This window comes from Octopus sinensis, linkage group LG2 (genome assembly GCF_006345805.1).
Source record: "Octopus sinensis linkage group LG2, ASM634580v1, whole genome shotgun sequence".
Lineage (NCBI taxonomy): Eukaryota > Metazoa > Mollusca > Cephalopoda > Octopoda > Octopodidae > Octopus > Octopus sinensis.
Genome location: NC_042998.1, coordinates 46,432,574 through 46,454,903, shown reverse-complemented (window position 1 = coordinate 46,454,903; position 22,330 = coordinate 46,432,574). Strand labels below are relative to the sequence as shown.

The window sequence follows — 22,330 nt, the reverse complement described above, 5'->3', positions numbered from 1 at the left end:
CATTTTTGAGAGTTACAATGCATCGCGTCATGCCAGGTCCAGTTTTTAAAATTTAAACTCCAATTAAGCAAATTTAAGAACTCACATTCTGGTGTGGTGGTCAATGCTTTTCTAGTCTGGTTTACACACACGCAAACGCACACACACAGTGTGCGACGAATAAAATGAAAGTAATGTAATATGTTGTTCTGTCTATCACGCTGATAGATACATGAGTAAAATGTATGGGAAGCTAACAGATAACAGTGAGTGAAAATGTTCTTGGAGAGAGTAAATTAGCGACAGAGTGATTTGAGCAAGACTAAACTGAAAGTAAAAAACAGTTGTTATGTATAAACAGACGACGACACTTATATAAACCCTTTCGTTACCAAAACGCCCCGAATTTACCTATTCATATTTAAATGAGAATATCAGAGTAAATCTCTTTAGTACATTCGTGAAAACACGGTATTATACTTCGTAAACATCAAATACAGTTTTGTACAAAAATCGAAGTGTAATTTTAATTCCGTGAATTATGGGAGATTTTTTCCGAAATTTGTTCTATTGTGTTTTCAAAATTTGTAATTCTGACAAAAAATGGATACGAATTTCATTATATCAAGCAGCGAGTCAGAATTCGAAGGATTTTCTACTGAAGACCTTCATAAATCTAACTCTATGACTGAAAAAAAATAAGCATCTTATATAAGAGTGAAGTTGTGTGTCTGTCTCCTTCGATTTAGATTCGTAACTACTCCCACATTTTGCCGTGCAGTTTAACAAAAGCGGGTATCTTATAGTCGTGATTCATATCGAGCCCTTCTGGGTATTAGCGCGCGTCTACGGTGAGTCTACGATTTAAAAAAAATTTACCATCATATTTTTCCATTTGAATGCATTTTTTTCGCTTTTATATAAGGGAAGTAACTCTCTAAAAATATCTACGATGTGTCAACGAATTTTAAAAAAAATTACCTTAATTTTTTTTCAATTTTAATGCATTTTTTTCCTATTTTTTGGATAAACTCTCTAAAAATGCTTATATAGTTATTTCCCTTACAACCCGAGCAACGCCGGGCGATACTGCTAGTCTTATTATAAAAGGCAGATTTTATCTGCCTCCCTTTGTATCTTATAGAAATCTACAATATAGGATTTCTTCAATTACAATTACCTAGCATTTTTAAGAGTAGAATGCATCGGGTCGTGACAGGTCCACTTTTTAAAATTTCAACCCCAATTAAGCAAAATTTAGAGAAAACTCACATTGGGTGTATGAGTCAAATGCTTCTCTTAGTGTGGGATACAGCACACGCAAACGCACACACACAGTGTGCAACGAATAAAGTGAAACTAATTCACTTTCTGTGTAGTGAGTGACTATTTCACTCTACATTCCCACTTCCACTTTACACACATAGACACGCAAATATATAAATAAAATTGTAAGCTAACGTGTGTGTGTGCGTGTGTGTGAGTGTGTGTGTGTGTGCGTGTGTGAGGATGCGTGTGTGTGTGTGTGTGTGTGTGTGTGGTTGTTGTGTGCGTGAGTGTGTGACAGGAAAGTTTTTAGGACGAATATAAGATCTATATCCAAGTAGCAGAAAGATCGCCCAAAAGTGTATATAGATAATATCTATATTATACCTTTAACCCTCTAACGCGGAGTATAGGCCACTTATAGTTGAATTCCATGTCGCATAATTTTTCGCTTCTGTACTTATACTCTGCCATGAACGTCCCCCTTTCTCTAGTTCCTTTTGTGTTGATCTCCGCCACGAGTTCTTAGGCCTACCTCTCCTATATCCATCCGGTTTCCACTGTAAAGCACTTTTCGCTATATTTGGTGTGTCTTTTCTAATTGTGCTACCAATCCACTTCCACTTTTTCTTAAATATTTGCTCCCTAATCGAAACTTCATTTGTTCTTTGCCATAGCTCCATATTGCTTATGTGTTCGGGCCATCTAATTTTAAGTATACTACGCAAGCATCTGTTAACTCTCTATATATAAACGGCAAAATGTCTGCGTGTGTGTCCTTTATACAAATCCACAATTTTTCAGTTAGAGGGCTCGCACTTTCTATGGTCATTCAAAATCGTCCAAGGGTGGTCGTGCACATCTTTATATTTGCCGGGTCATAGTGCTGGTTTATATATATATATATATATATATATATCCACCACGCCTAATCGCAGCCTCCCAGCAAGTACACTTGACTTGTGCGTCGAGTATATGTGGTCGATTATGTTTGTTACACTAGCACTGCTTCTATTTTGTGTGGGAGGCGGGGTGTACGACAGCCTTCCACGTTGGGGGTTTTTTTCTGTCTACCTAACTCGCTCACAAGACATTTGTCGGTCCGGGACTATAGTAGAAAACACTTGCCCAAGGCGGCGAACAGTGTGACTGAACACTGAACCACATGTTTGCTAAGTGAGCTTCTTGCTCGCTTTTCAAGCTCAACTTTGATCTTACCTTCTGTGAAATATATTCGAAAGTAGAATAATATATTTTCTTTAATGAAAGAATAAACAAATTAACTTATGACTGCTATATTAATTAATGTTAAGGTGGCGAGTTGGCAGAAACGTTAGCACGCCGGGCGAAATGCTTAGTGGTATTTCGTCTGTCGTTACGTTCTGAGTTCAAATTCCGCCGAGGTCGACTTTGCCTTTCATCCTTTTGGGGTCGATTAAATAAGTACCAGTTACGCACTGGGGTCGATATAATCGACTTAATCCTTTGTCTGTCCTTGTTTGTCCCCTCTATGTTTAGCCCCTTGTGGGCAGTAAAGAAATATATTTTAATTAATGTTCACTTGTCACATGAAGGAATTTAATGTCTGTGGCTGAAAAATTGGAAGTTTGGTGAGGGAGAATCTGGAATTTCTTCACCATTAATTTTGTGAAATACGTTCGATACTAAAGGACTAGTTTTGCCTAAGTGAAATAATAAAGAAAGCGATTAATTGATAATTTGTAATTATCGTGTCAGGGCTACGTATTTAATACCGAAAATGTAAACAAAACTATTGTTAGCGTGTAGCGTTATCTTAAAATGTCAGAAATATACACACAAGGGAAGTAATTCAATCTACAAAAAATTATGATGAAAGGATCTTTTTGATTAAAATCCAGAACAGAAGAAAAATCAAGTGATCGACTGTTTTGAAACTGGTGGAGTTTATACGGAGAATTGAAACTGTAATCATCTGGTTATTAATCATATACTTTTCATATGCAAAATTATTTCAGTCAGCCCGCTTTCCTTGAATACCGTTGCAGGGGAGATAATTCTAGATAAATATTTAAGTTAGTTCCCTTGAATCAGAAACTAGCTTTTGTTTTGAACGTTTTTGTTAGAAGAAAAGTTGGTATTTACTTATCTACGTCCACTTATCCACGCTAATCAAAAAATCCTCAAAGTATTCCACCCATGACCACATCATATACTTGGTTATGTTCAGATGATGTAGTCAAGACTGCATTATAGAATAATTGGTCCTATTTTTTAAATGTAAGGTGTGGTTTGAGAGGAATATGGCTTCTATTAATCTTAAAAAAAAAACAATTCTTTAACCAATCCTTCGAAAGAAAGAAATCTTCACATATACATTACTATCCGTTATCTATTAGCAAGTTTGCAAACATTCAAATGACGTTTACTTTGTTGCCTAAATATGGATATTTCTTCACTTATTTTACAATTTTCCGTATGATCGTGTCTAAAATTTACACAACTAAATAACAGCGACTATTTTACATCACCTTTGCTATAAACTTATCAATATATCTAATACTACTAGTGGTCGTGACGGAGTAACACCACTTCTTTAGCTCAGTAAGGCTATGCAAAGCATGTTATTGCTGATAACGCCGAAAAGTGAGTTCAGTTTTGTGGGACACTTTATCCACTCAAAACAAATGCACGCACAGGAACTGCTTGGGCTCTCGAAATCTTTGCATGGCCTTACTGAGCTTAAGAAGTGGTGTTACTCCGTCACGAGTTGACTTCCGCCACTGGTAGTATTAGATATATAGGTAACTTGCTAATAGATAACGGATAGTAGTGCTTATGTGAAGATTTATTTCTTTCGGAGGATTGGTTAAAGAATTGTTTTGGTTTTTTTTAAAGATTAATGTAAGTTTGAGGAGTGAACTGATGGTAAATCGGTGGTAAGGATTAAAGACATCTGCGTCCAAACTTCATAAACAACTTTTGATGCCTGTGTGAATCTCTTTACTTGAGTCGAAAAAGGCATGAGCATTGCACAATGATATATTTTCTCTTCTAAACCAAAGGCATATTATGCCAATGAAATTATTAAAGCACCTCTGGATTAGGTAAATCCATATACTGTGCAATAAGTATTATATATATACATATAAGTGTATTTGCCGGGAGGCTGCGTTTTGGTGTGGTATATATATATATGAACCCGATTGTTGCTTCTAAAGTTGCAATCTGATTTTTCTTTTATGTATATATATGCTCAAACAATAACAGACAACAGTATTGCTACAGAAGAAATTTCAAGCCAGTGTGAATGCTGTTCTGTTGAAACACATCCATGTATAAGTTTCAATAAAAGTAACTAATTCTTTATAGTTATAAGATAGTCATGACGAAAAAAGGAGGGTACAGTTTATCAAAGTGGAAATTCTATAAGCTGAAAGGAAAGATTTTGATTTGACATATAACTGAAATTGTGCAGGCGCGTGACCTGGTGCTCAGGGTATTGCACGTACGATCGCAAGGTCATGGTTTCGATTCCCAAACCGGCAGCTCGTTGTGTTCTTGAGCAAAACACTTCATTTCTCCCTGCTCTGGTCCAGGTGTAAATGGGTAACCCTGCGACAGATTGCCATTCCGCTCAAGGGGAATGGGTTGCCCGCCTAGTCTCAGCAGGATGACATCATTCGAAGGCTACAACAGTGCGAGGAAGGAAGCGCACTGTGACCAGCGGTGTATAACAACATCCGATAGTCTAGTCGATAAAGGGATAACTGAGATTAGAAGTTCTTCAAGGCTATCGTCATTTTGAACAGCTTCCGAAAAGAAAAGAAATAGAAATATTGCCGAACTAGTTAATGTACAATACAGCTAGCCATTACTGGCGGGTGAGAATAGTTCGATGTAATATATACCATACGATTTTAGGTGCTTGTCTAGAGACAGACAGACAGACAGACAGGCCTGCACCAACTACCGGTTGGATCAGGTGTCAGCTGGTTGTTTACTGCACCGTGGTTTCATTGGTGATTAAAATGTGTTTCTTGGCTGCATGAAAAAAACTGGCTTCGGCAACACCTGCGATCGTTTAACTGAAATATTTATTATTGCGCTTAAAGGCGGTTGTCGTTGGCCGTTTACAAATAACGATATTAATAATTACTGACTAGGAGAGAGATACTACTCTGAGATTACAGAAAGTTATCTGTACAGCAGTCAGTCCAAAACATCTGAAATCTACTGCACTATCTTCGTGGCGACGGAGGTCCTTGATTGTTCGTCCTAGGGGCCGTCTGCATTGGCCGTCTGCGTAAAAAAGGGGAACCGTCAGATGGCAAGAGTGGAGACGCATATCGTTCAGCTGCTTTTAACACTTCGAAGAGCTTAAGTACCAGAAGCTGTCTTTTACAGGTTGACGCTGATATGTTGCTTAATAAACCAGACACGTGAAACTATTGTGGTTCGGTCGTGATGTCTGACCGCGTATCGAGTGATTCGATTTCAAATCACCACTACATATTCTTAACAGAGCCACGCATTTTCGACCGGAAGTAGAGATGACTTTATTAAAGATATGAGAACAAGATAGTGACCTGACAGAATCGTTAGATCATCTGAAAAATACCTTGTGTTACATCTGTTTTTAATATTCTGAATTCAAAGGCGGCGAGCTGGCAGAATCGTTAGATAAGACGCGTTTTTTTGTTCGATTTTCAAGTAAGATATAATCGACTTAATCCGTTTGTTTGTCCTCTCTGTGTTTAGCCCCTTGTGGGTGGTAAAGAAATAGAAATAGGTCTTCCACAGAAACATGACGTAACCTACACATGCAGTTGCACCTTGGGATTACAAGAACGTTACTGTCTCTCTTATTCACCAGATACCCTGTGATAATCTGTTTCTGGGCTGCAAGCGCATAGCCTGCAAAGTGTGATGTGATATAGTAGTCTTGTGTCCAAGAGAGGCTGCGCTTCGTGTCAATTCTACTACCTTCTTCAAGCTTCCGGGTAATATACCGAGACATGGTCTTTTTTAATTCTTTTGTATGCTGAGTGCTTTCCATCCAGGTCTTCTCTGATATAAGAGAGCCCAGCTGTTTTGGGGCTGTATAGGAGATCATCAGGAAGAGAGTGTTTTTTGAGGAGTTCACTGCCAACTCGTACAATGTTGCTCACTTCACTTTTCAGGACTGTGTCATTATATTTATTTTTGCTGCTGTTCTTTAGCAGGTGCTGACTGAGTGATACTATACGGCATTCGAAGGTCGTCTGCACTGATCTCTTTTTTGCTAATCGTAATCTTTAAATGTTTTTGAGCTGGATGTATTCCGCAGTCTTCGCTACTGAGTCAGCTACATTTGGGGACACTCGAATTTAGCGATGTGTGTGTGTGTGTGTGTGTGTGTGTGTGTGTGTGTGTGTGTATGTATGTATGTATGTATGTATGTATGTATGTATGTATGTATGTATGTATGTGAATTTCAGATAATATTTATGCCTGGTGGCGTAAGATAAATACTCAAGAAATTTATTGATCTCTTGTTATTTAAACTTCCTAAGTATTCTTTTCTCCATACATGCGTTGTATAAATATATAAATGTCACAATCTGAACAGATACCACTTGTTCGCCTGTATGTACTTTTATTCCAACACACACACACACACGCGTATACACAAGTGGCTTCCACTCACTTTCCGTCGATGAACTTCACTCATTTCACAAGGCAATGGTTGGCCTGTGTTTATTATTGAAAACACTGGATCTTTTCGGTTTGAACGGCAGTTTTTAACATAATTTCTAGGTAACTAAAAAATTTTAAACTTCGTATACTGGTAGAATGTGTTTATAAAACATCTTTTTCTCTTGGCTTTATTGAGAAAATTCTATGGTTTGTAAGATATTTGTTGTTGTTTTTTTTCTTCAATTTCTGCAATTTCAACCAATCACTGACGTCTAATGAGGTAAAGAAAAAACATTCTGTGCCGTATGAATATGTCCCTCGTTTAAGAAACAGATTGGGTTTATTTACATTTGTGAAGAAAAAAAGATACTCTTCCCCCCCACCCCTAACCCTAACCCTAAAACAGATTGAAATGCAATAGATCGATACTAGGGTCATAATTATGGGTAACAATTTCATATGACACCACTAGAAAAAACTGCCGTTCAAACCGAAAAGATCAGTCTCTCGCAGTGGGACTGAACTCAAAACCAAATGGTTACAAAGCCGAACTTATTAACCAAACAGCTATGCCTACGCCTATTCCTTAATATTCGTTTCTAACAACCATACCATATAAAATCCATTGGAACAAGACACGGATTTAATATCACTATTACATCAATTCTTTGACTAATGTTATTAAACAATTGTAAATACTTCGCGATTACAAGAATGTCCGCTTTTTTTTTACTTCCTGAAATGTCAAAGTGCGGACATTTTCTTTTTTTCTCCATTTTTGTTTCTTTCCAATGGAATGTTAATTTTGTTTTCATCTCTCTGACCCGAATAGTCATTTATCAAAATGTTTCAAGGATAGATTAAAAAACAGTTTTGTAACGTTTACATTTAATGTGGCCCTATCCTAGAACAGAGAATTTTTCTTAAGCAAGATAAGACACGTTATTTTTTTTTGTTTCGTTTCGTTTCGTATTTTTTTTTTTTGTTCGAATTTTCAAGTAATATTCATTTAATTATGATATTGTTTAGTAGTTTGGCTGCAAAAAGAACTACCGTATGGAGAGTTAAGGTTTAAGCAATGGTGGGAAGAAGAAAGATGTTGGAGAAAAGAACAAGGTGAAAATGGATAGAATAGAAAGAGTAAAAGACGAAAATGAACAGAGGGGAAAGGGAGGTGGGGTTCAATAGAGCAGGAAAAGTGAGAGAAAGAGGATGTGGACTGAGAGAAGAGGTGAAAGGATGAGAAGGGAGAGTGAAGAAGAAGAGGTGAGAGTGGGGGAGAGGAGGGGAGGAGGGTATGGAGTGGGAGGGAGAAGAGTGGGAACGAGAGGGGGAGAAGGCGGGAAGGAAAGAGGAGGGAGTAAGGGAGAGGACGGGAAAGGATGAGGAGGAGGAGGTGCGGTATAGAGGGAGTATGTGAGTGGGAGAAAGAAATAAAGAAGCCAAGAGAAAGAAAGAGAATGGAAGGTAGTGAGTTAATGATAAAGAGTAAGAGAGAAGGAAAGGGAGTAAAGAGGAGAGGGATGAATGGGGGAGAGAGAAAGACAGACAGACAGACAGAAGCAGAGAGGAGAGAGGCGGGACAAACGTTACGAGGCAACGAATCATTAAGTAACCCAGTGAAGAGTTACAGACGACAGGGCTGGCGGAGAGAAAGAGAGTGAGAGAGAGAGATAGAAGGTGAGAGAGAGAGAGATAAATGGTGAGAGAGAGAGAGACATAAATGGTGAGAGAGAGTATTTCTTTATTCACCATAAGGTTGAGAAAAAGAGGGGACAAAAAAAACGTTGGAGTCAGGGTATCGAATGAGACAAAACATATGAATAAACAAACAATTAAAATATATACAATTAAATGAGAATGAGTGATTAACAAAAAATGAAGCGGAGGACGTGGTTGACCCCACAAACAAATGGTGAGAGAGAGAGAGACATAAATGGTGAGAGAGACCTAGAAAAAGAGAAAGGGTGGATGAAGAGAATACAGTGAATCATTAAGTGGCCTGGTGAAGAATCACTAATAGCAGACGACAGGACTTTAGTGGTGGGAGGGAGAAAGAGAGAGAGAGGGGGTGAGAGGAAGGTGGTGGTTGGGGAGGAGATATATGACAGAAAACTAAATGGATGGATAATGTGTGTGTGTGTGTATGTGTGAGTGTGTGTGTGTGTGAGAGAGAGAGAGAGACAGACAGACAGAAACACGAAATGATTGATAAATAATGAGAGGTGAAGGAAGAATTTTTTAACCGAGAGAAAAAAAAACGTATGATTACGAAAAAATAGAATCAAAGAAAGACAAAAAGAAGGAAGGAAAGGAATGAGGTATGAAAGATATTCGTTTATGAGGGGATTGTCCGAATTATGAGTTAGTTGCTGTTGTTGTAATGGCGGCGGCGACGGCGGTGGTGATGGTGGTGGTGGTGTGCAGAAGTTCGTCAGATTTTTACCTGTCTTTGAATGTTTGTTTGCTTTAGCCTTGCTCTCCTTATGGAGCGTAGGCCATCGACAACTTTTCTCCGCTGTTCTTGACTCTGGACCATCTTTTTTTTTGTTTGTTTCTTTGTTTTTTGTCCTCTTCTTCGTTTGTAAGTTTCCGGTTAAGGCCTTTTCGGATTTTGCTGCATCGAGTCATGTTCCCTCCCCAACTCACTCCCCGATTGAAAACCTTTCTCTTCCGTTCTTGTTGAATCTCAACTGCCATCGATACTACTGTAACTTCGATTTTTTTTTTTTTTTCTAGACAGGAGTATTTACCCTACGAAAACCAATTTTTACCTCTGCGATGAGGTTGTCCATATTATTCTGGCCTCTAGCCTTTCGCGTGTCGGTACTACTCAAGAACAGTGGTCCCGGTGAGCGCACTCGCGTATTCGCGCATCCACGCTAGCTAGTCGTGACTAGTCGATCCTACAACGTAAGTACAAAGTAAATAAAACACAAAATAAATGATTTTTTTACAGAAAGTAAATAATTTTTGTTAAACAAAGTAAATAAAACACAAAAACACAAAGGATCGACTAGTCATGACTAGCTAGCGCGGATGCGCGAGTGCGCGCACCGGGACCACTGTTCTTAAGTAGTACCCACGTGTCCAGTAAATGAAGCCCTATCAGGAGTTTGCATTCTGCTGGCATAGCTCTCAGGATGATTGAGGCACACGAGTGGTGACAACACAAGAACTGGACCTTATCGAGGTGTTTTGGGATATGATTGACCGAAATCTTCATCTTTTTAAAGACCGTCATTTGTCTAATAGATAGCTTAGCATTGTCTATCCTGTTGCAAGCGTTTAGACCAGGTCTCTGGGTGTCAGGATAACTCAATACTTGATGTATACCAAGTCTCGGGGCCTGAGAATAACTCGATGCCTTGATGAGTTGTGGTTATTCCTTCTCACTACGACATTCTCGGAGTGCTCTGTCTAGGTCTTAATCACAGTTCTTCATCATCTGACTAAGCTTTACGTAAAAATATACACACAAACAGAGAGACTACAGACAGACAAAAAACAAAGATAGACAGAAGAGAGAAGAGACAGATAAATGGTTTCTGATTTAGGCACAAGGTCAGTAATTTTGAAGTGAAGGGTTAGTTCATACCATCGATACCAGTACATGACTGGTACTTTATTTTGTCGACTCCAAAATAAAACTGAAAGGCAAAAAAATTGACCTCGGCAGGATTTCGCCGGTCTGTCGATTCTGTCAGATCGCCGTCCTTAGGAGATAGATAAATACATATCACACAAAGGCAAGTCGATAAAGTAGATAATAATTATAGACTGCAAGACAGTTTGACTGATGAATGAATAGCTACTAAAAGATTTACTATATGACAGAGAGAAGCGCAGCAAATAATAGAATCCAAAGAAATTAGGGATGGTTTACGCTAGCTGTTAATATGTGTAAACTGTCTAACGTAGTATAAGTTGCTTTGTTGTGGGGTTCCCTTCGTTACACACAGTAGACGTTAAATGATTATATATCATCATTCATCATCATTCATTTAGCGTCCGTTTTCCATGCTAGCATGGGTGACGGTTCAACTGGGGTCTGGCAAGCCCGAAGGCTGCACCAGGCCAGTCAGATCTGGCAGTGTTTCTACAGCTGGATGCCCTTCCTAACGCCAACCACTCGAGAGAGGTAGTGGTGATTTTATGTGCCACCGACACAGGTGCCAGACGAGGCTGGCAGACGGCCACGCTTGGATGGTGTTTTTATGTGCCACCGACACAGGTGCCAGATGAGGCTGGCGAACGGCCACGATCGGATGTGTTGTTACGTGCCTGCAGCACGGAGGCCAGTCGATGCGGTAATGGCTACGGCCACGTTCGGATGGTTTTCTTGTGTGCCACCGGCACTGGTACCACAAAGATACAAATTCCATTGATGTTCATCTATTTTGATTTGTTTTGATGTATATATATATATATTTACAAGGTTGAAAAGTAACACACGAGTTAATATATATGGAAAAAAAGTCAAGGTAGAAAATGCTAAAATAAAAAAGATTTCAGTACCGGTTTCAATCATTGAGACTTTTTCAACTGTAAATATGGGAAACAATTAAATTTTGGAAAAATTAAAAGAAAAGTTTTTTTAAAAGAATATTTGCATAGTATTCAAATACTCTCTTTTCTCTTTACTCTTTTACTCTTTTACTTGTTTCAGTCATTTGACTGAGGCCATGCTGGAGCACCGCCTTTAGTCGAGCAAATCGACCCCAGGACTTATTCTTTGTAAGCCCAGTACTTATTCTATCGATCTCTTTTTGCCGAACCGCTAAGTGACGGGGACGTAAACACACCAGCATCGGTTGTCAAGCAATGCTAGGGGGACAAACACACACATACATATATTTATATATATATATATATATATATATACGACAGGCTTCTTTCAGTTTCCGTCTACCAAACACTCACAAGGCATGGTCGGCGGGGCTATAGCAGAAGACACTTGCCAAGATGCACGCAGTGGGACTGAACCCGGAACCATGAGGTTGGTTAGCAAGCTACTTACACACAGCCACTCCTGCGCCTATGCAAATATTCTTTTTAAAAGACTTTTCTTTTAATTTTTCCAAAATTTAATTGTTTCCCATATTTACAGTTGAAAAAGTCTCAATGACTGAAACCGGTATGAAATGTTTTTTATAAAATTATTTTAGCATTTTCTACCATGACTTTTTCCATATATAAACATATATATATATATATATATATATATATATATATATATATATATATACGTGTGTGTATGTATATATGTGTACACACACACATATATATATATGATTATATATATGCATATGTGTGTATGTATATATGTACATATATATATATAGATATGATTATATATATATACGTATGTGCCAAGCTGTATCGACTTTTGCCTTTCCCTTGGATAACATCAGTGGCGTGGAGAGGGGAGGCTCATACGCATGGCCGGCTGCTGGTCTTCCATAAGCAACCTTGCCCGGACTTGTGCCTCGGGGGGTAACTTTCTAGGTGCAATTCCATGGTCATTTGTGACAGAAGGTGTCTCCGATGTGGTGTTGTTAGATAACTCCACCTACATCGTTTTATTGATTTTGATGAAACTGCCAGGGTCCGTATTATCGATTTTTTCAGCAATCTAAGTATGTCACGAGGTTTCCAGATATGAAACGACTGATAGCAAACTTCAGCAAACTTGTACAATATTTAATAGCTGATCCCAGAAAGCTTTCATCAGAAATTTAGGTCTAGATAACAGGTGTTGAGAGAACATGTTCAGGTATGAATATACTAGCCCTTGAAAAATTACCTCTTTATCCTACAGTGGTAAACATAGCTCTGGGTGTTGAACTGCAACTTGTGTACATTTTTTCAAAGTATTGTTGCTGCAACAACCAGTCTCATGTGCTATAAGCTGACAATGCTGGTGTTTTTCACACTATTATCTCTATCAACTATATGATTCTGAGAAGTTTCTTTCAAGACTACAGTTAATCGCCAAATATATTGAATGAATGAACAAATCAATCCGTAATCCCTTAGAAATATAATACATTTTATTTTTACCCTTTTATCATTCAAATATCTTACTTTTTGTTCACTTTCTTACCTCTGAATAATAGTGGATTCAAATTTTGGTGCAAAGCCAGCAATTTTGTGGTGTGAGATAAGTCAATTACATCAACCCTAGTGTTCAACTGATACTTATTTTATCGACCTCAAAATTATGAAAGGCAAAGTCAACTTTGGCAGAATTTGAACTCAGAACATTAAGATGGATGAAATACCATTAAATGTTTTGTCCAATATGCTAACAATTCTGCTAGCTCATCACTTTCTTTTCTATTATAGGCACAAAGCCTGAAATTTGGGGGAGGAGGATAGTTGATTATATCAACCCCAGTACTCAACTGGTACTTAATTTATCGACCCTGAAAGGATAAAAGGTAAAGTTGACCTCAGCAGAATTCGAACTCAGAACGTAGTGACAAGTGAAATACTGCTAAGCATTTTGTCCAGCATGCTAACAATTCTACCAGCTCGCCAACTTTACTTTCTGTTTAATAAGGATAAGACTCAAACTTACAGCCTTATAAATAAAAAAAAGGAAAGGTTTAATTAAAATAATATAAGCTGTATAGTTCTCTAAATTTTAAAATCTGATCAGTACTTATGGTTGAGCAGTCCTAACTGACACATACTTCTTAACAGTGATAATACAGTAAGACCATCAGATAAAATAACGGCTTCAATTTTGGTACAAAGCCAGCAATTTTAAGAAAAGGTTTAGTCAATTACATCAATCCCAGTGTTCGACTGGTACTTATTTTATCAACTCCAAAGAATGAACTCAGAACATACACAGCAAGAAGAAATGCTAACTCAGCATTTCGTTTGATGTGCTAACAATTCTGCCAGCTTGCTGCCTTATGCTAGCTTGCCACCTCACAAAAAAATAATGCCAATCAATTCTTCTATCCCACCTCATCTCAACTCTGCAGATATTAAACAAAAGCAAAAATATTAACATCATAAATAAAACAGAATCAGAAGCAAACTCAGTGGACAGAGAGAACTTGTGAACAAATTCTTTCATAATAACAGTAAATACAAATGAATACTTAAATGGCAAAACACCCAAAACAAAACTCCTAAACCCTAAAACTGCATTCTAGATCACAATTTTTACTTTTACTTTGTTGTTCATTGTAGAATAGCTTTAGAAAATTAGAAATTTGGTTGTGGATGAACTGGTTGGTAGTCTTTCAGTAAATGATGAATCACAGCCTAGAAAGGTAAAAAAGAGAAAAAAGACCAGAGATAAGATGAGCGCAAAATTAAATGGGTGTTAGGTTATATTGCAAAGATATATTTCTTTACTGCCCACAAGAGGCTAAACATAGCAAAGATAGCAAACCCATTCAAGTATGGTGGGAAGAAATGACATGAGGGTGAGTAAAAGGTGTTCATTGATTTGTTCACTTAACATCCATTTATCTATGCTAGCGTGGGTTGAACAGGATTATACAGGAGGCAAGGTGCTTGTCTTGTCATCAACCCTCATCCATTTTCAAGCAAGGCAATATTTTTGCATGGCCAGACATCTTTCCATGGTAGTAAGGAAACAAAGGATGTCATCTGTATGATGATGATGCCAATTACAACTATCACATGATGTCAAGACAAGGAGACACAATAAATGAATGAATGAATGAATGAATGAATGAATGAATGAATGAATGTGTATGTGTACATGTATGTATGTATGTACGTATGTATGTTCACAAATAAGACACAAAAGCATGGTAATTTTCTATGTATGAGCTCATATGTATGTAGTGTGGCATTACAGAAAACTATATACATGATGTCATAGCAAGCTAAGAACAGATATTTGACATCATAATAATAATAATAATGAAATTATTGTATACAGTGCTCAGGTGCACCACAACTTGTCAAAATGCATATAAAGCATATGCAGTAATGTACAAATGTCTGGAAAGTGAACAGTGTATGAGTCAGATACATGCTTGTGTGTGTATGGAGGGGAGAAAATCAGGTGTAGTGTTGACGAATCACAGGAAGCATGGAAGTTTTGAAGGATGCAGTGCTCCGACAACTGACAACTGATGCCAGCAGTTTGTTCCATACTTCAGCAACTCTTAGCATGAAAAAATGTTTCCGAAAGTCATGGGAGTTGTGCTGTTTTCTGACTTTGTAAACATGTCCACGGGTGTTAGACATATATGTACATGTGACATCTTGTACATTATTTTCAAGTCTATTACATCACAATAAACTCCAAAATAGGCACAGTGCAAGAGAAATAATGAAAGAGAAAGGAAGAAGAGAGAAACAGAGGGCGAGACAGACAGACAGAGATTATGTATAGGTGAGCCATACCATAACAGTCCACTTTCGGTTCTCAGCTTCTTGCCAGACAACAGAATTCTTCCCATAGAATACACTATCAGAGACCTCTTCTTTGTGTCGTGGAAGACAATGCATAAACACCCAGTCTGCAGCTGCTTCTTTTACTAACTGGAAAAAGAATTTAGAAATCAGTTTCAAAAACTGAAACTTTTAAAACAAGACTCTACCTTTTACCATATTTTCTAGCATACAAGTCAACATAGCATATAATATAAACACGTAATGTAAACATTCAAACATCGTCATTATCTTTCCTAACTCTGCTGCCTTTTACATGAAACTTTTGGTCCCCCAAATTCGACATACATTTTTTGACTGTATGTTTTGGTCTGAAAAATTTAACTTATATGCTAGAAAATACGGTATTTATATTTTTTTAAATAATTAAAAATGTTGTCTGTTTTCTTTCTAAGCATTTTTCAAAAAGTAGCATATGTTAGATAGGTCAACCACTTTAGATATATATATTTTGCTCGAATTCCAGAAGCCACCTTTGTAAACTTCCTCCAAAAATTCTTGCAATAGTTTGCAGGCGCGGCTGTGATAAGAAGCTTGCTTCCTAACCACATGATTCCAGGTTCAGTTTCACTGCATGACATCTTGGGCAAGTGTCTTCTACAAGAGCCTCAGGCCAACCAAAGCCTTGTGGGTAGATTTGGTAGATGGAAACTGGAAGAAGCCCGTCATATATATATATATATCTGTGTGTGCATCTTTGTGTCTGTGTTGGTGTCTTTATGTCTCTGTAACTTAGCAGTTCAGCAAAAAAGACCAATAAATAAATACCAGGCTTAGCAAAAAAATTAATCACTGGGGTTGATTCATTCAACTAAAAATTGTTCAAGGTGGGACCCCAGTATGGCTACAATCTAATGGTTGAAGCAAGAAAAAGATAAAAGATATGATATATCTTGAAGAACTATGCTGCCCATACTTACAAGAAAAATTAATATAAAATTAGTTTTAATCTGTAAGGCTAACATACCGTATCTGAGAGCATAAAAGATGCAAAGGGCACGTTAGACAGATACCAGTTTCAGCAACACATATACATGAAAAACGTTTTTAGTGCATTAAAGCTTATGGGTGACCCAACTTCACTTATAGAATTTGGGGTGACTTTCTGAGACATTTTTTTGGAAAATAATGCGTTTTATATGCTATCAAATACGTTAATAAAAACTTATATAGTTATCAATAATAAGTAAATTTGCAATATGTAAAGATTTCTTAAGTATCTGTAAATGGCAATATGTAAAGATATCTTAAGGCAGCAAGCTGACAGAACCATTAGCTTGCCAGGCAAAATGCTTAGCAGCATTTCGTCTGTCTTTAGGTTCTGCATTCAAATTCTGCTGCTGAAGTCAACTTTGCCTTTCATCCTTTCAAGATAGATAAAATATGTACCAGTTGAAAACCGGGATCAGCACAATTGACATAGCTCCTCCCCTGAAATGACTGGCCCTTTGCTAAAATTTGAAATCAATAAGTAAAGCTATTTTAAGTTGAGCTGGCAGAATTAGCAGAATGCTGAATGAAATGTTTAACAGCATTTTGTCCATCTTCAAGTTCTGAATTCAAATTCTGCTGAGGTCGATATTGCTTTTCATTTTTTCGGGGTTTATAAAATAGGTACCAGTTGAGTATTGGGATTGATATAATCAAACTGTCGGTCTTGTGCCAAAGTTTGAGACCAATATGTAAAGATATTTTATAGACAACACAAAACGTTGCCATAGTAATAATACTTAATGCTGGTGCAGCAATGCATAATAAATTTACAAAGCTCTCATAATGATGGCATGCTCTTTACTCTTTTACTCTTTTACTTGTTTCAGTCATTTGACAGTGGCCATGCTGGAGCACCACCTTTAGTCAAGCAAATCGACCCCAGGACTTTGGAAGCCTAGTACTTATTCTATCGGTCTCTTATGCCGAACTGCTAAGTTACGGGGATGTAAACACACTAGCATCAGTTGTCAAGAGATGTTGGGGGGACAAACACAGACACACAAACACACACTTAGATATACATATACATATATACGACGGGCTTCTTTCAGTTTTCGTCTACAAAATCCACTCACAAGGCTTTGGTCGGTCCGAGGCTATAGCAGAAGACACTTGCCCAAGGTGCCACGCAGTGGGACTGAACCCGGAACCATGTGGTTGGTAAGCAAGCTACTTACCACATAGCCACTCCTGTGCCTTAAAGTCTATAAAGTTTTGATAACAACAGAACAAAAGGTTGTCATATATAACTGTGATATCAACAGTATGCCATACTAATGGCCTATAAAGTTATAACAACATACAAGATTATAAATACAACAGTATATAAAAGTGTAAAGGCCCCCTTTGGTCATGAATGACCATGGGATTGCACCTGGAAAGTTCCCTTCCAAAGCAGAAGTCCAGGCAAGGTTGTTTAAGGAAGACCAGTAGTTGCCCATGCATACCAGTCTCCCCTCTCCATGCCACAGATGTTATCCAAGGGAAAGGCAAAGGTCGATACAGCTTGGCACCAGTGATGTCGCAACTCATTTCTACAACTGAGTGAACTGGAGCAACATGAAATAAAGTGTCTTGCTCAAGAACGCAACACACAGCCCAGTCTGGAAATTGAACTCACTACCTCATGATTACCACTGAGCCATGACTCTTAAGCCTGTCATATAAAATATACATAAAATTGTTATATCAGTGATATTTAATAGTTTTGTATCAACAGTTTATTATCTCCGCTTTGTAACACCATATAAGTCTATCATATTAACGGCATTTATAATAAAATATAAGATTATCATACTTTTGAATTGACTTCATAGCCATCAAAGTCTTTGAGTCGTTTGGCTGATTCCTCTTCCTGGCCCATACTGATCCACGTGTCAGTGATAATGGCATTAGCTCGATACACAGCTTCCTTGGGGTCATTCGTCAAATGAATCTTCCCGCCATGCTACAACATTAAGATAAGTGAAGACACTGACAAAGAAGCATGGCAATAAGAATTGATTACTGATGATGAATATGATGATGGTGATGATGATGATGATGTGATGATGATGATGATGATGATGATGATGATGGTGATGGTGATGATGATGGTGATGACTAATGACTGACAATGATATTGGTGCCTGTATAATACCACTACATTTCTACAATCAGGCTAGTTGCAAATGACAGTAACTCCTTTCAGCTTATAAAAAGCTTCTAACTTTTTCTTCACAACTTATAACTTATCAACAGATAATCATAACAGTTAAATTATAATGAAATTGAATAGATAACATTTGAGCTATAAAAGGGGCAAAGACCCCCTTCAGTCATGAATGGCCATGAGATTGCACCTAAAAAGTTCCCCTCCAAAGCTCAAGTCAAGTCTGGGCAAGGTTGTTTATGGAAGATCAACAGTCGCCTATTCATACCAACCTCTCCTCTCTATGCCACTGGCATTATCCAAGGGAAAGGCAAAGGCCAATGCAGCTTGGCACCAGTGACATTGCAACTCATTTCTACAGCTACAGCAACGTGTAATAAAATGTCTTGCTCAAGAACACAACACACAGCCTGGTCCAGGAATCGAACTCACTATCTCCTGATTGTGAGCCCGATGCTCTAACCACTGAGCCATGCACCTTTACTCATTTGCGCTATAAAGAGCAATAAGTGACAGCTAAACCACAATAGGAAACAGATGACAACTGAGCAAAACAGAATAACAGAAGATAGTTGAACTACAAATAGCAACAGGTTAAGCTGCAAAGAGCAACAGAGCATAGCTGTACTGCAAACGATAACAGCTGACAGTTGAACTGCCAAGTGTAAACGACCACAATTGAGCTATAAAGAGCAGCAAATGATGATGGAGCTACATAAAGCAGTAGAAGACAGTCAGGTTGCAAAAAGCAACCAGTGCAAGATATATATATATATATATATATATATATATATGTTTATTTATATTTATATATATCTTGCATTCTTCTTACAGCACTAAGAGTTTTCTAACTCTTATTTCTAACAATGTAAGTGCTTCAGCACTTTTAGTCACACTTAGTGATGGTTAAATTTTTCCTTTATGGTATTACTATTACATTTCGCCAAGCTGTTTATATCAACTCATATATGTGTGTGGGTGTGTGGGTGTGTGTGTGTGTGTGTGGGTGTGTATGCACGCGTGCACGAGCACACACACATCACAACCAATAGAACTTTGAGTCTCAACAAAATGAAATAACTGTCTCTGCTCCTTTTCAAACAGTTTTCTCTGAAGATAACAGTCAATGTAGAAATAGCAAAGGAAGAGGAAGAGCAGGAGATGATACCCATGATGATGACAATGATGATGAAGGATGACAATGTCAGTGACAAACATGACTGCGCTGATAATGATGATGAATATATCAGAAAAATGAAACAGTAATAAGATGGAGCAAAGTTAATAGAAAAATCTTGACAAGATAGTTGGGACTTTGGTAAAATAAAGTTAGCAAGATGGTGCTAAATGCAAGCTGTTATGCAACAGCATCTGTGTGTATTCATGCATGTGAGTGTGTGTGTGTGTGTGTGTATATATATATATATTATATATATATATATATATATATATATAAAGTTAATCCAAACATGAAAACACAAAGAGAAAACACAACAATGCAAGGACGTGGAACAAGTATAGTATTATTGGACGCTCAGGAACGGAAAGGAAGAAGGAGGATTTAACGTTTCGAGCAGAGCTCTTCATCAGAAACATAGGAAAAGGAAAGATCCAAGGAAGAGAAGACGGAGGAAAAAAAAGCGCCAACGATACACACACACACACACACACATACTTGAACTCAAATTACATTCACATCCACCACTTCTTTTATTTTTAAAGTTGTTTTTTTTTCTTTTTCTTTCTCTCATTTCTTTTTTTCTTAAATCCTCTGCTTCAAACACTCATTTTGAAAGAGACAGTAGTGGCCATCATATATGTATACATATATATATGTGTAAGTGTGTGTGTGTATTTATGTAGATAGATCTGTGTGGGTAGGTGTGTTATGTACATACCTTTGCAGAAAATTTATTACATGAATTGATGATACCAGTATCAGGCAAATAACCCTGGAAAAATAATGTAAGAAAGGTTTAAAAATTAGTTTGATATCAAACACATTTACATTATACATTTCATAAGAATTGGTTTGGAGCTAAAGTTTATACACTGTATTTCAAATGGCGGCATTTAAACTCATGATTTCATTTCTCATGTGGCAGAAGCATATAGCTAGTACTTATCCCCTGAAATGTAACATTTCAACATGTCTTTCTATATGAATACTGTGTGGATAGCTTATTTCTACTGCTTTTACATTAAAAGCAAAGATAGAGGAAAATGAGAGACATTCCTGTCATTTGATCCTCCTTTATTTCTCATCATCATCATCATCATCATCATCTTCATCGTTTAACATCCGCTTTCCATGCTAGCATGGGTTGGATGATTTGACTGAGGACTGGCGAACCAGATGGCTGCGCCAGGCTCCAATCTGATATGGCAGAGTTTCTACAGCTGGATGCCCTTCCTAACGCCAACCACTCCAAGAATGTAGTGGGTGCTTTTAAAGTGCCACTATCATGAGGGCCAGTCAGGCGGTACTGACAACGGCCACGCTCAAAAATGGTGTTTTTTACATGCCACCAGCACAGGAGTCAGTCCAGCAGCACTGGCAATGACCTTGCTCGAATGTTTCGTTCACGTGCCACCGGCACAAGTCCCAGAGAGGTAAATTCAAACAATTATTGTTCTCAATTAATAAGGCAAGTGATGGAAAGCAACAAGAATTAGCCAATCAGAAGGGTGTCATCTTCTTCAGGGCAGTGTTAGGCCGCATATTACCTTGCAGATAAAGCAGAAATTGGTACAGCTTGGCTGGGATCTAGTACCATACCCAACTTATTCACCTGACTTTGCACCCTCAGATTACCACTTATTTTGTTCCCTACAAAATCCTCTTAATGGGATTAACTTCAATTCTTTGGAAGACTGTAAAAATAACTAAGATCAGTTCATGACCCAGAAAGATGCTAAGTTCTTGGAAAATCAGATCTTGAAACTGCCTTAAAGATGGGAAAAGGTAGTGGAACAAAATGAGACATAATGGTTGAATAAAGGTATGTACAAATATCTAGAAATTGTTTCTGAGTTTTACTTAAAAAATTATTTGCACTTTTGTTCCATCTCACTAGTCCTACAACTCATAGCGCAAGGAGGCTGCATGACTGAGAAGTTTGCTTCTGTGTGATCTCACTGTGTAGCATGTTGGGCAGGTGTCTATTAACGTAGCATTGGGACAATCTTGCAACTGAAATTCTTGTAGAATATGCAGATAACACTAAGCTATACATAATCATTATAAATTCAACATCTACTTTTCCATGCTTGCCTGAGTCAGATGGAATTCATTGAGGTAGATTTTCTATGACAAGATGCCCTTGTCACCCATCCTCATCTGTTTCCAAATAAGGTAATAATCCCTTAGTTTATCAAACAAAGAACAACCCAGACATAGTTATACAGTCACCAGGAAACAATGAGCTTTTTGTTAGCAAAGATCATACTAAAAAACCCAGACGTGCCTTCATAGTTGATTATAAATAAAGAACACCACACTTGTTTTTGCTTATAGTCAGAGAACATACAAAAAGAATGACTCCTATATACTATATATCTTCCCCATAATCTGACCAGGACATACACAGCAATGGATTGCTGACTGGCAACACAAGCTGGCTACAGATAAATGCACCTCTATACATTATGGGAGAATAACCCCAGAATTAACCAACTCCATCCACAACACCAACCTTGAGAAGTTTGATGGTGAACGTGAACAAGGCATTATGGTTAACAACAATCTGCATTGGATGAACTACATTTTTAAAATTGTCAAAAAGACTGAGGTGTCTTAGATCAAGATCTTTGTCAGCCACTCACCAGCTG

At 37.7% G+C, this 22,330-nt stretch overlaps 1 protein-coding gene across 1 annotated transcript in view; it reads right to left on the bottom strand.

Annotated features, from left to right (window-relative positions):
• Positions 1-13,974: 13,974 nt before the first annotated feature.
• LOC115229025 (ornithine carbamoyltransferase, mitochondrial) overlaps positions 13,975-22,330 on the bottom strand; it is a 31,209-nt gene continuing 22,853 nt past the window's right edge. The window contains exons 7-10 of the mRNA XM_029799456.2: positions 20,398-20,451; positions 18,146-18,295; positions 15,307-15,444; positions 13,975-14,187 (exon numbers count right to left, since the gene is read on the bottom strand). Coding sequence (XP_029655316.1) covers positions 14,128-14,187; positions 15,307-15,444; positions 18,146-18,295; positions 20,398-20,451 — 402 coding nt within the window. The 3' untranslated portion in view covers positions 13,975-14,127. The remainder of the gene's footprint in view (positions 14,188-15,306; positions 15,445-18,145; positions 18,296-20,397; positions 20,452-22,330) is intronic.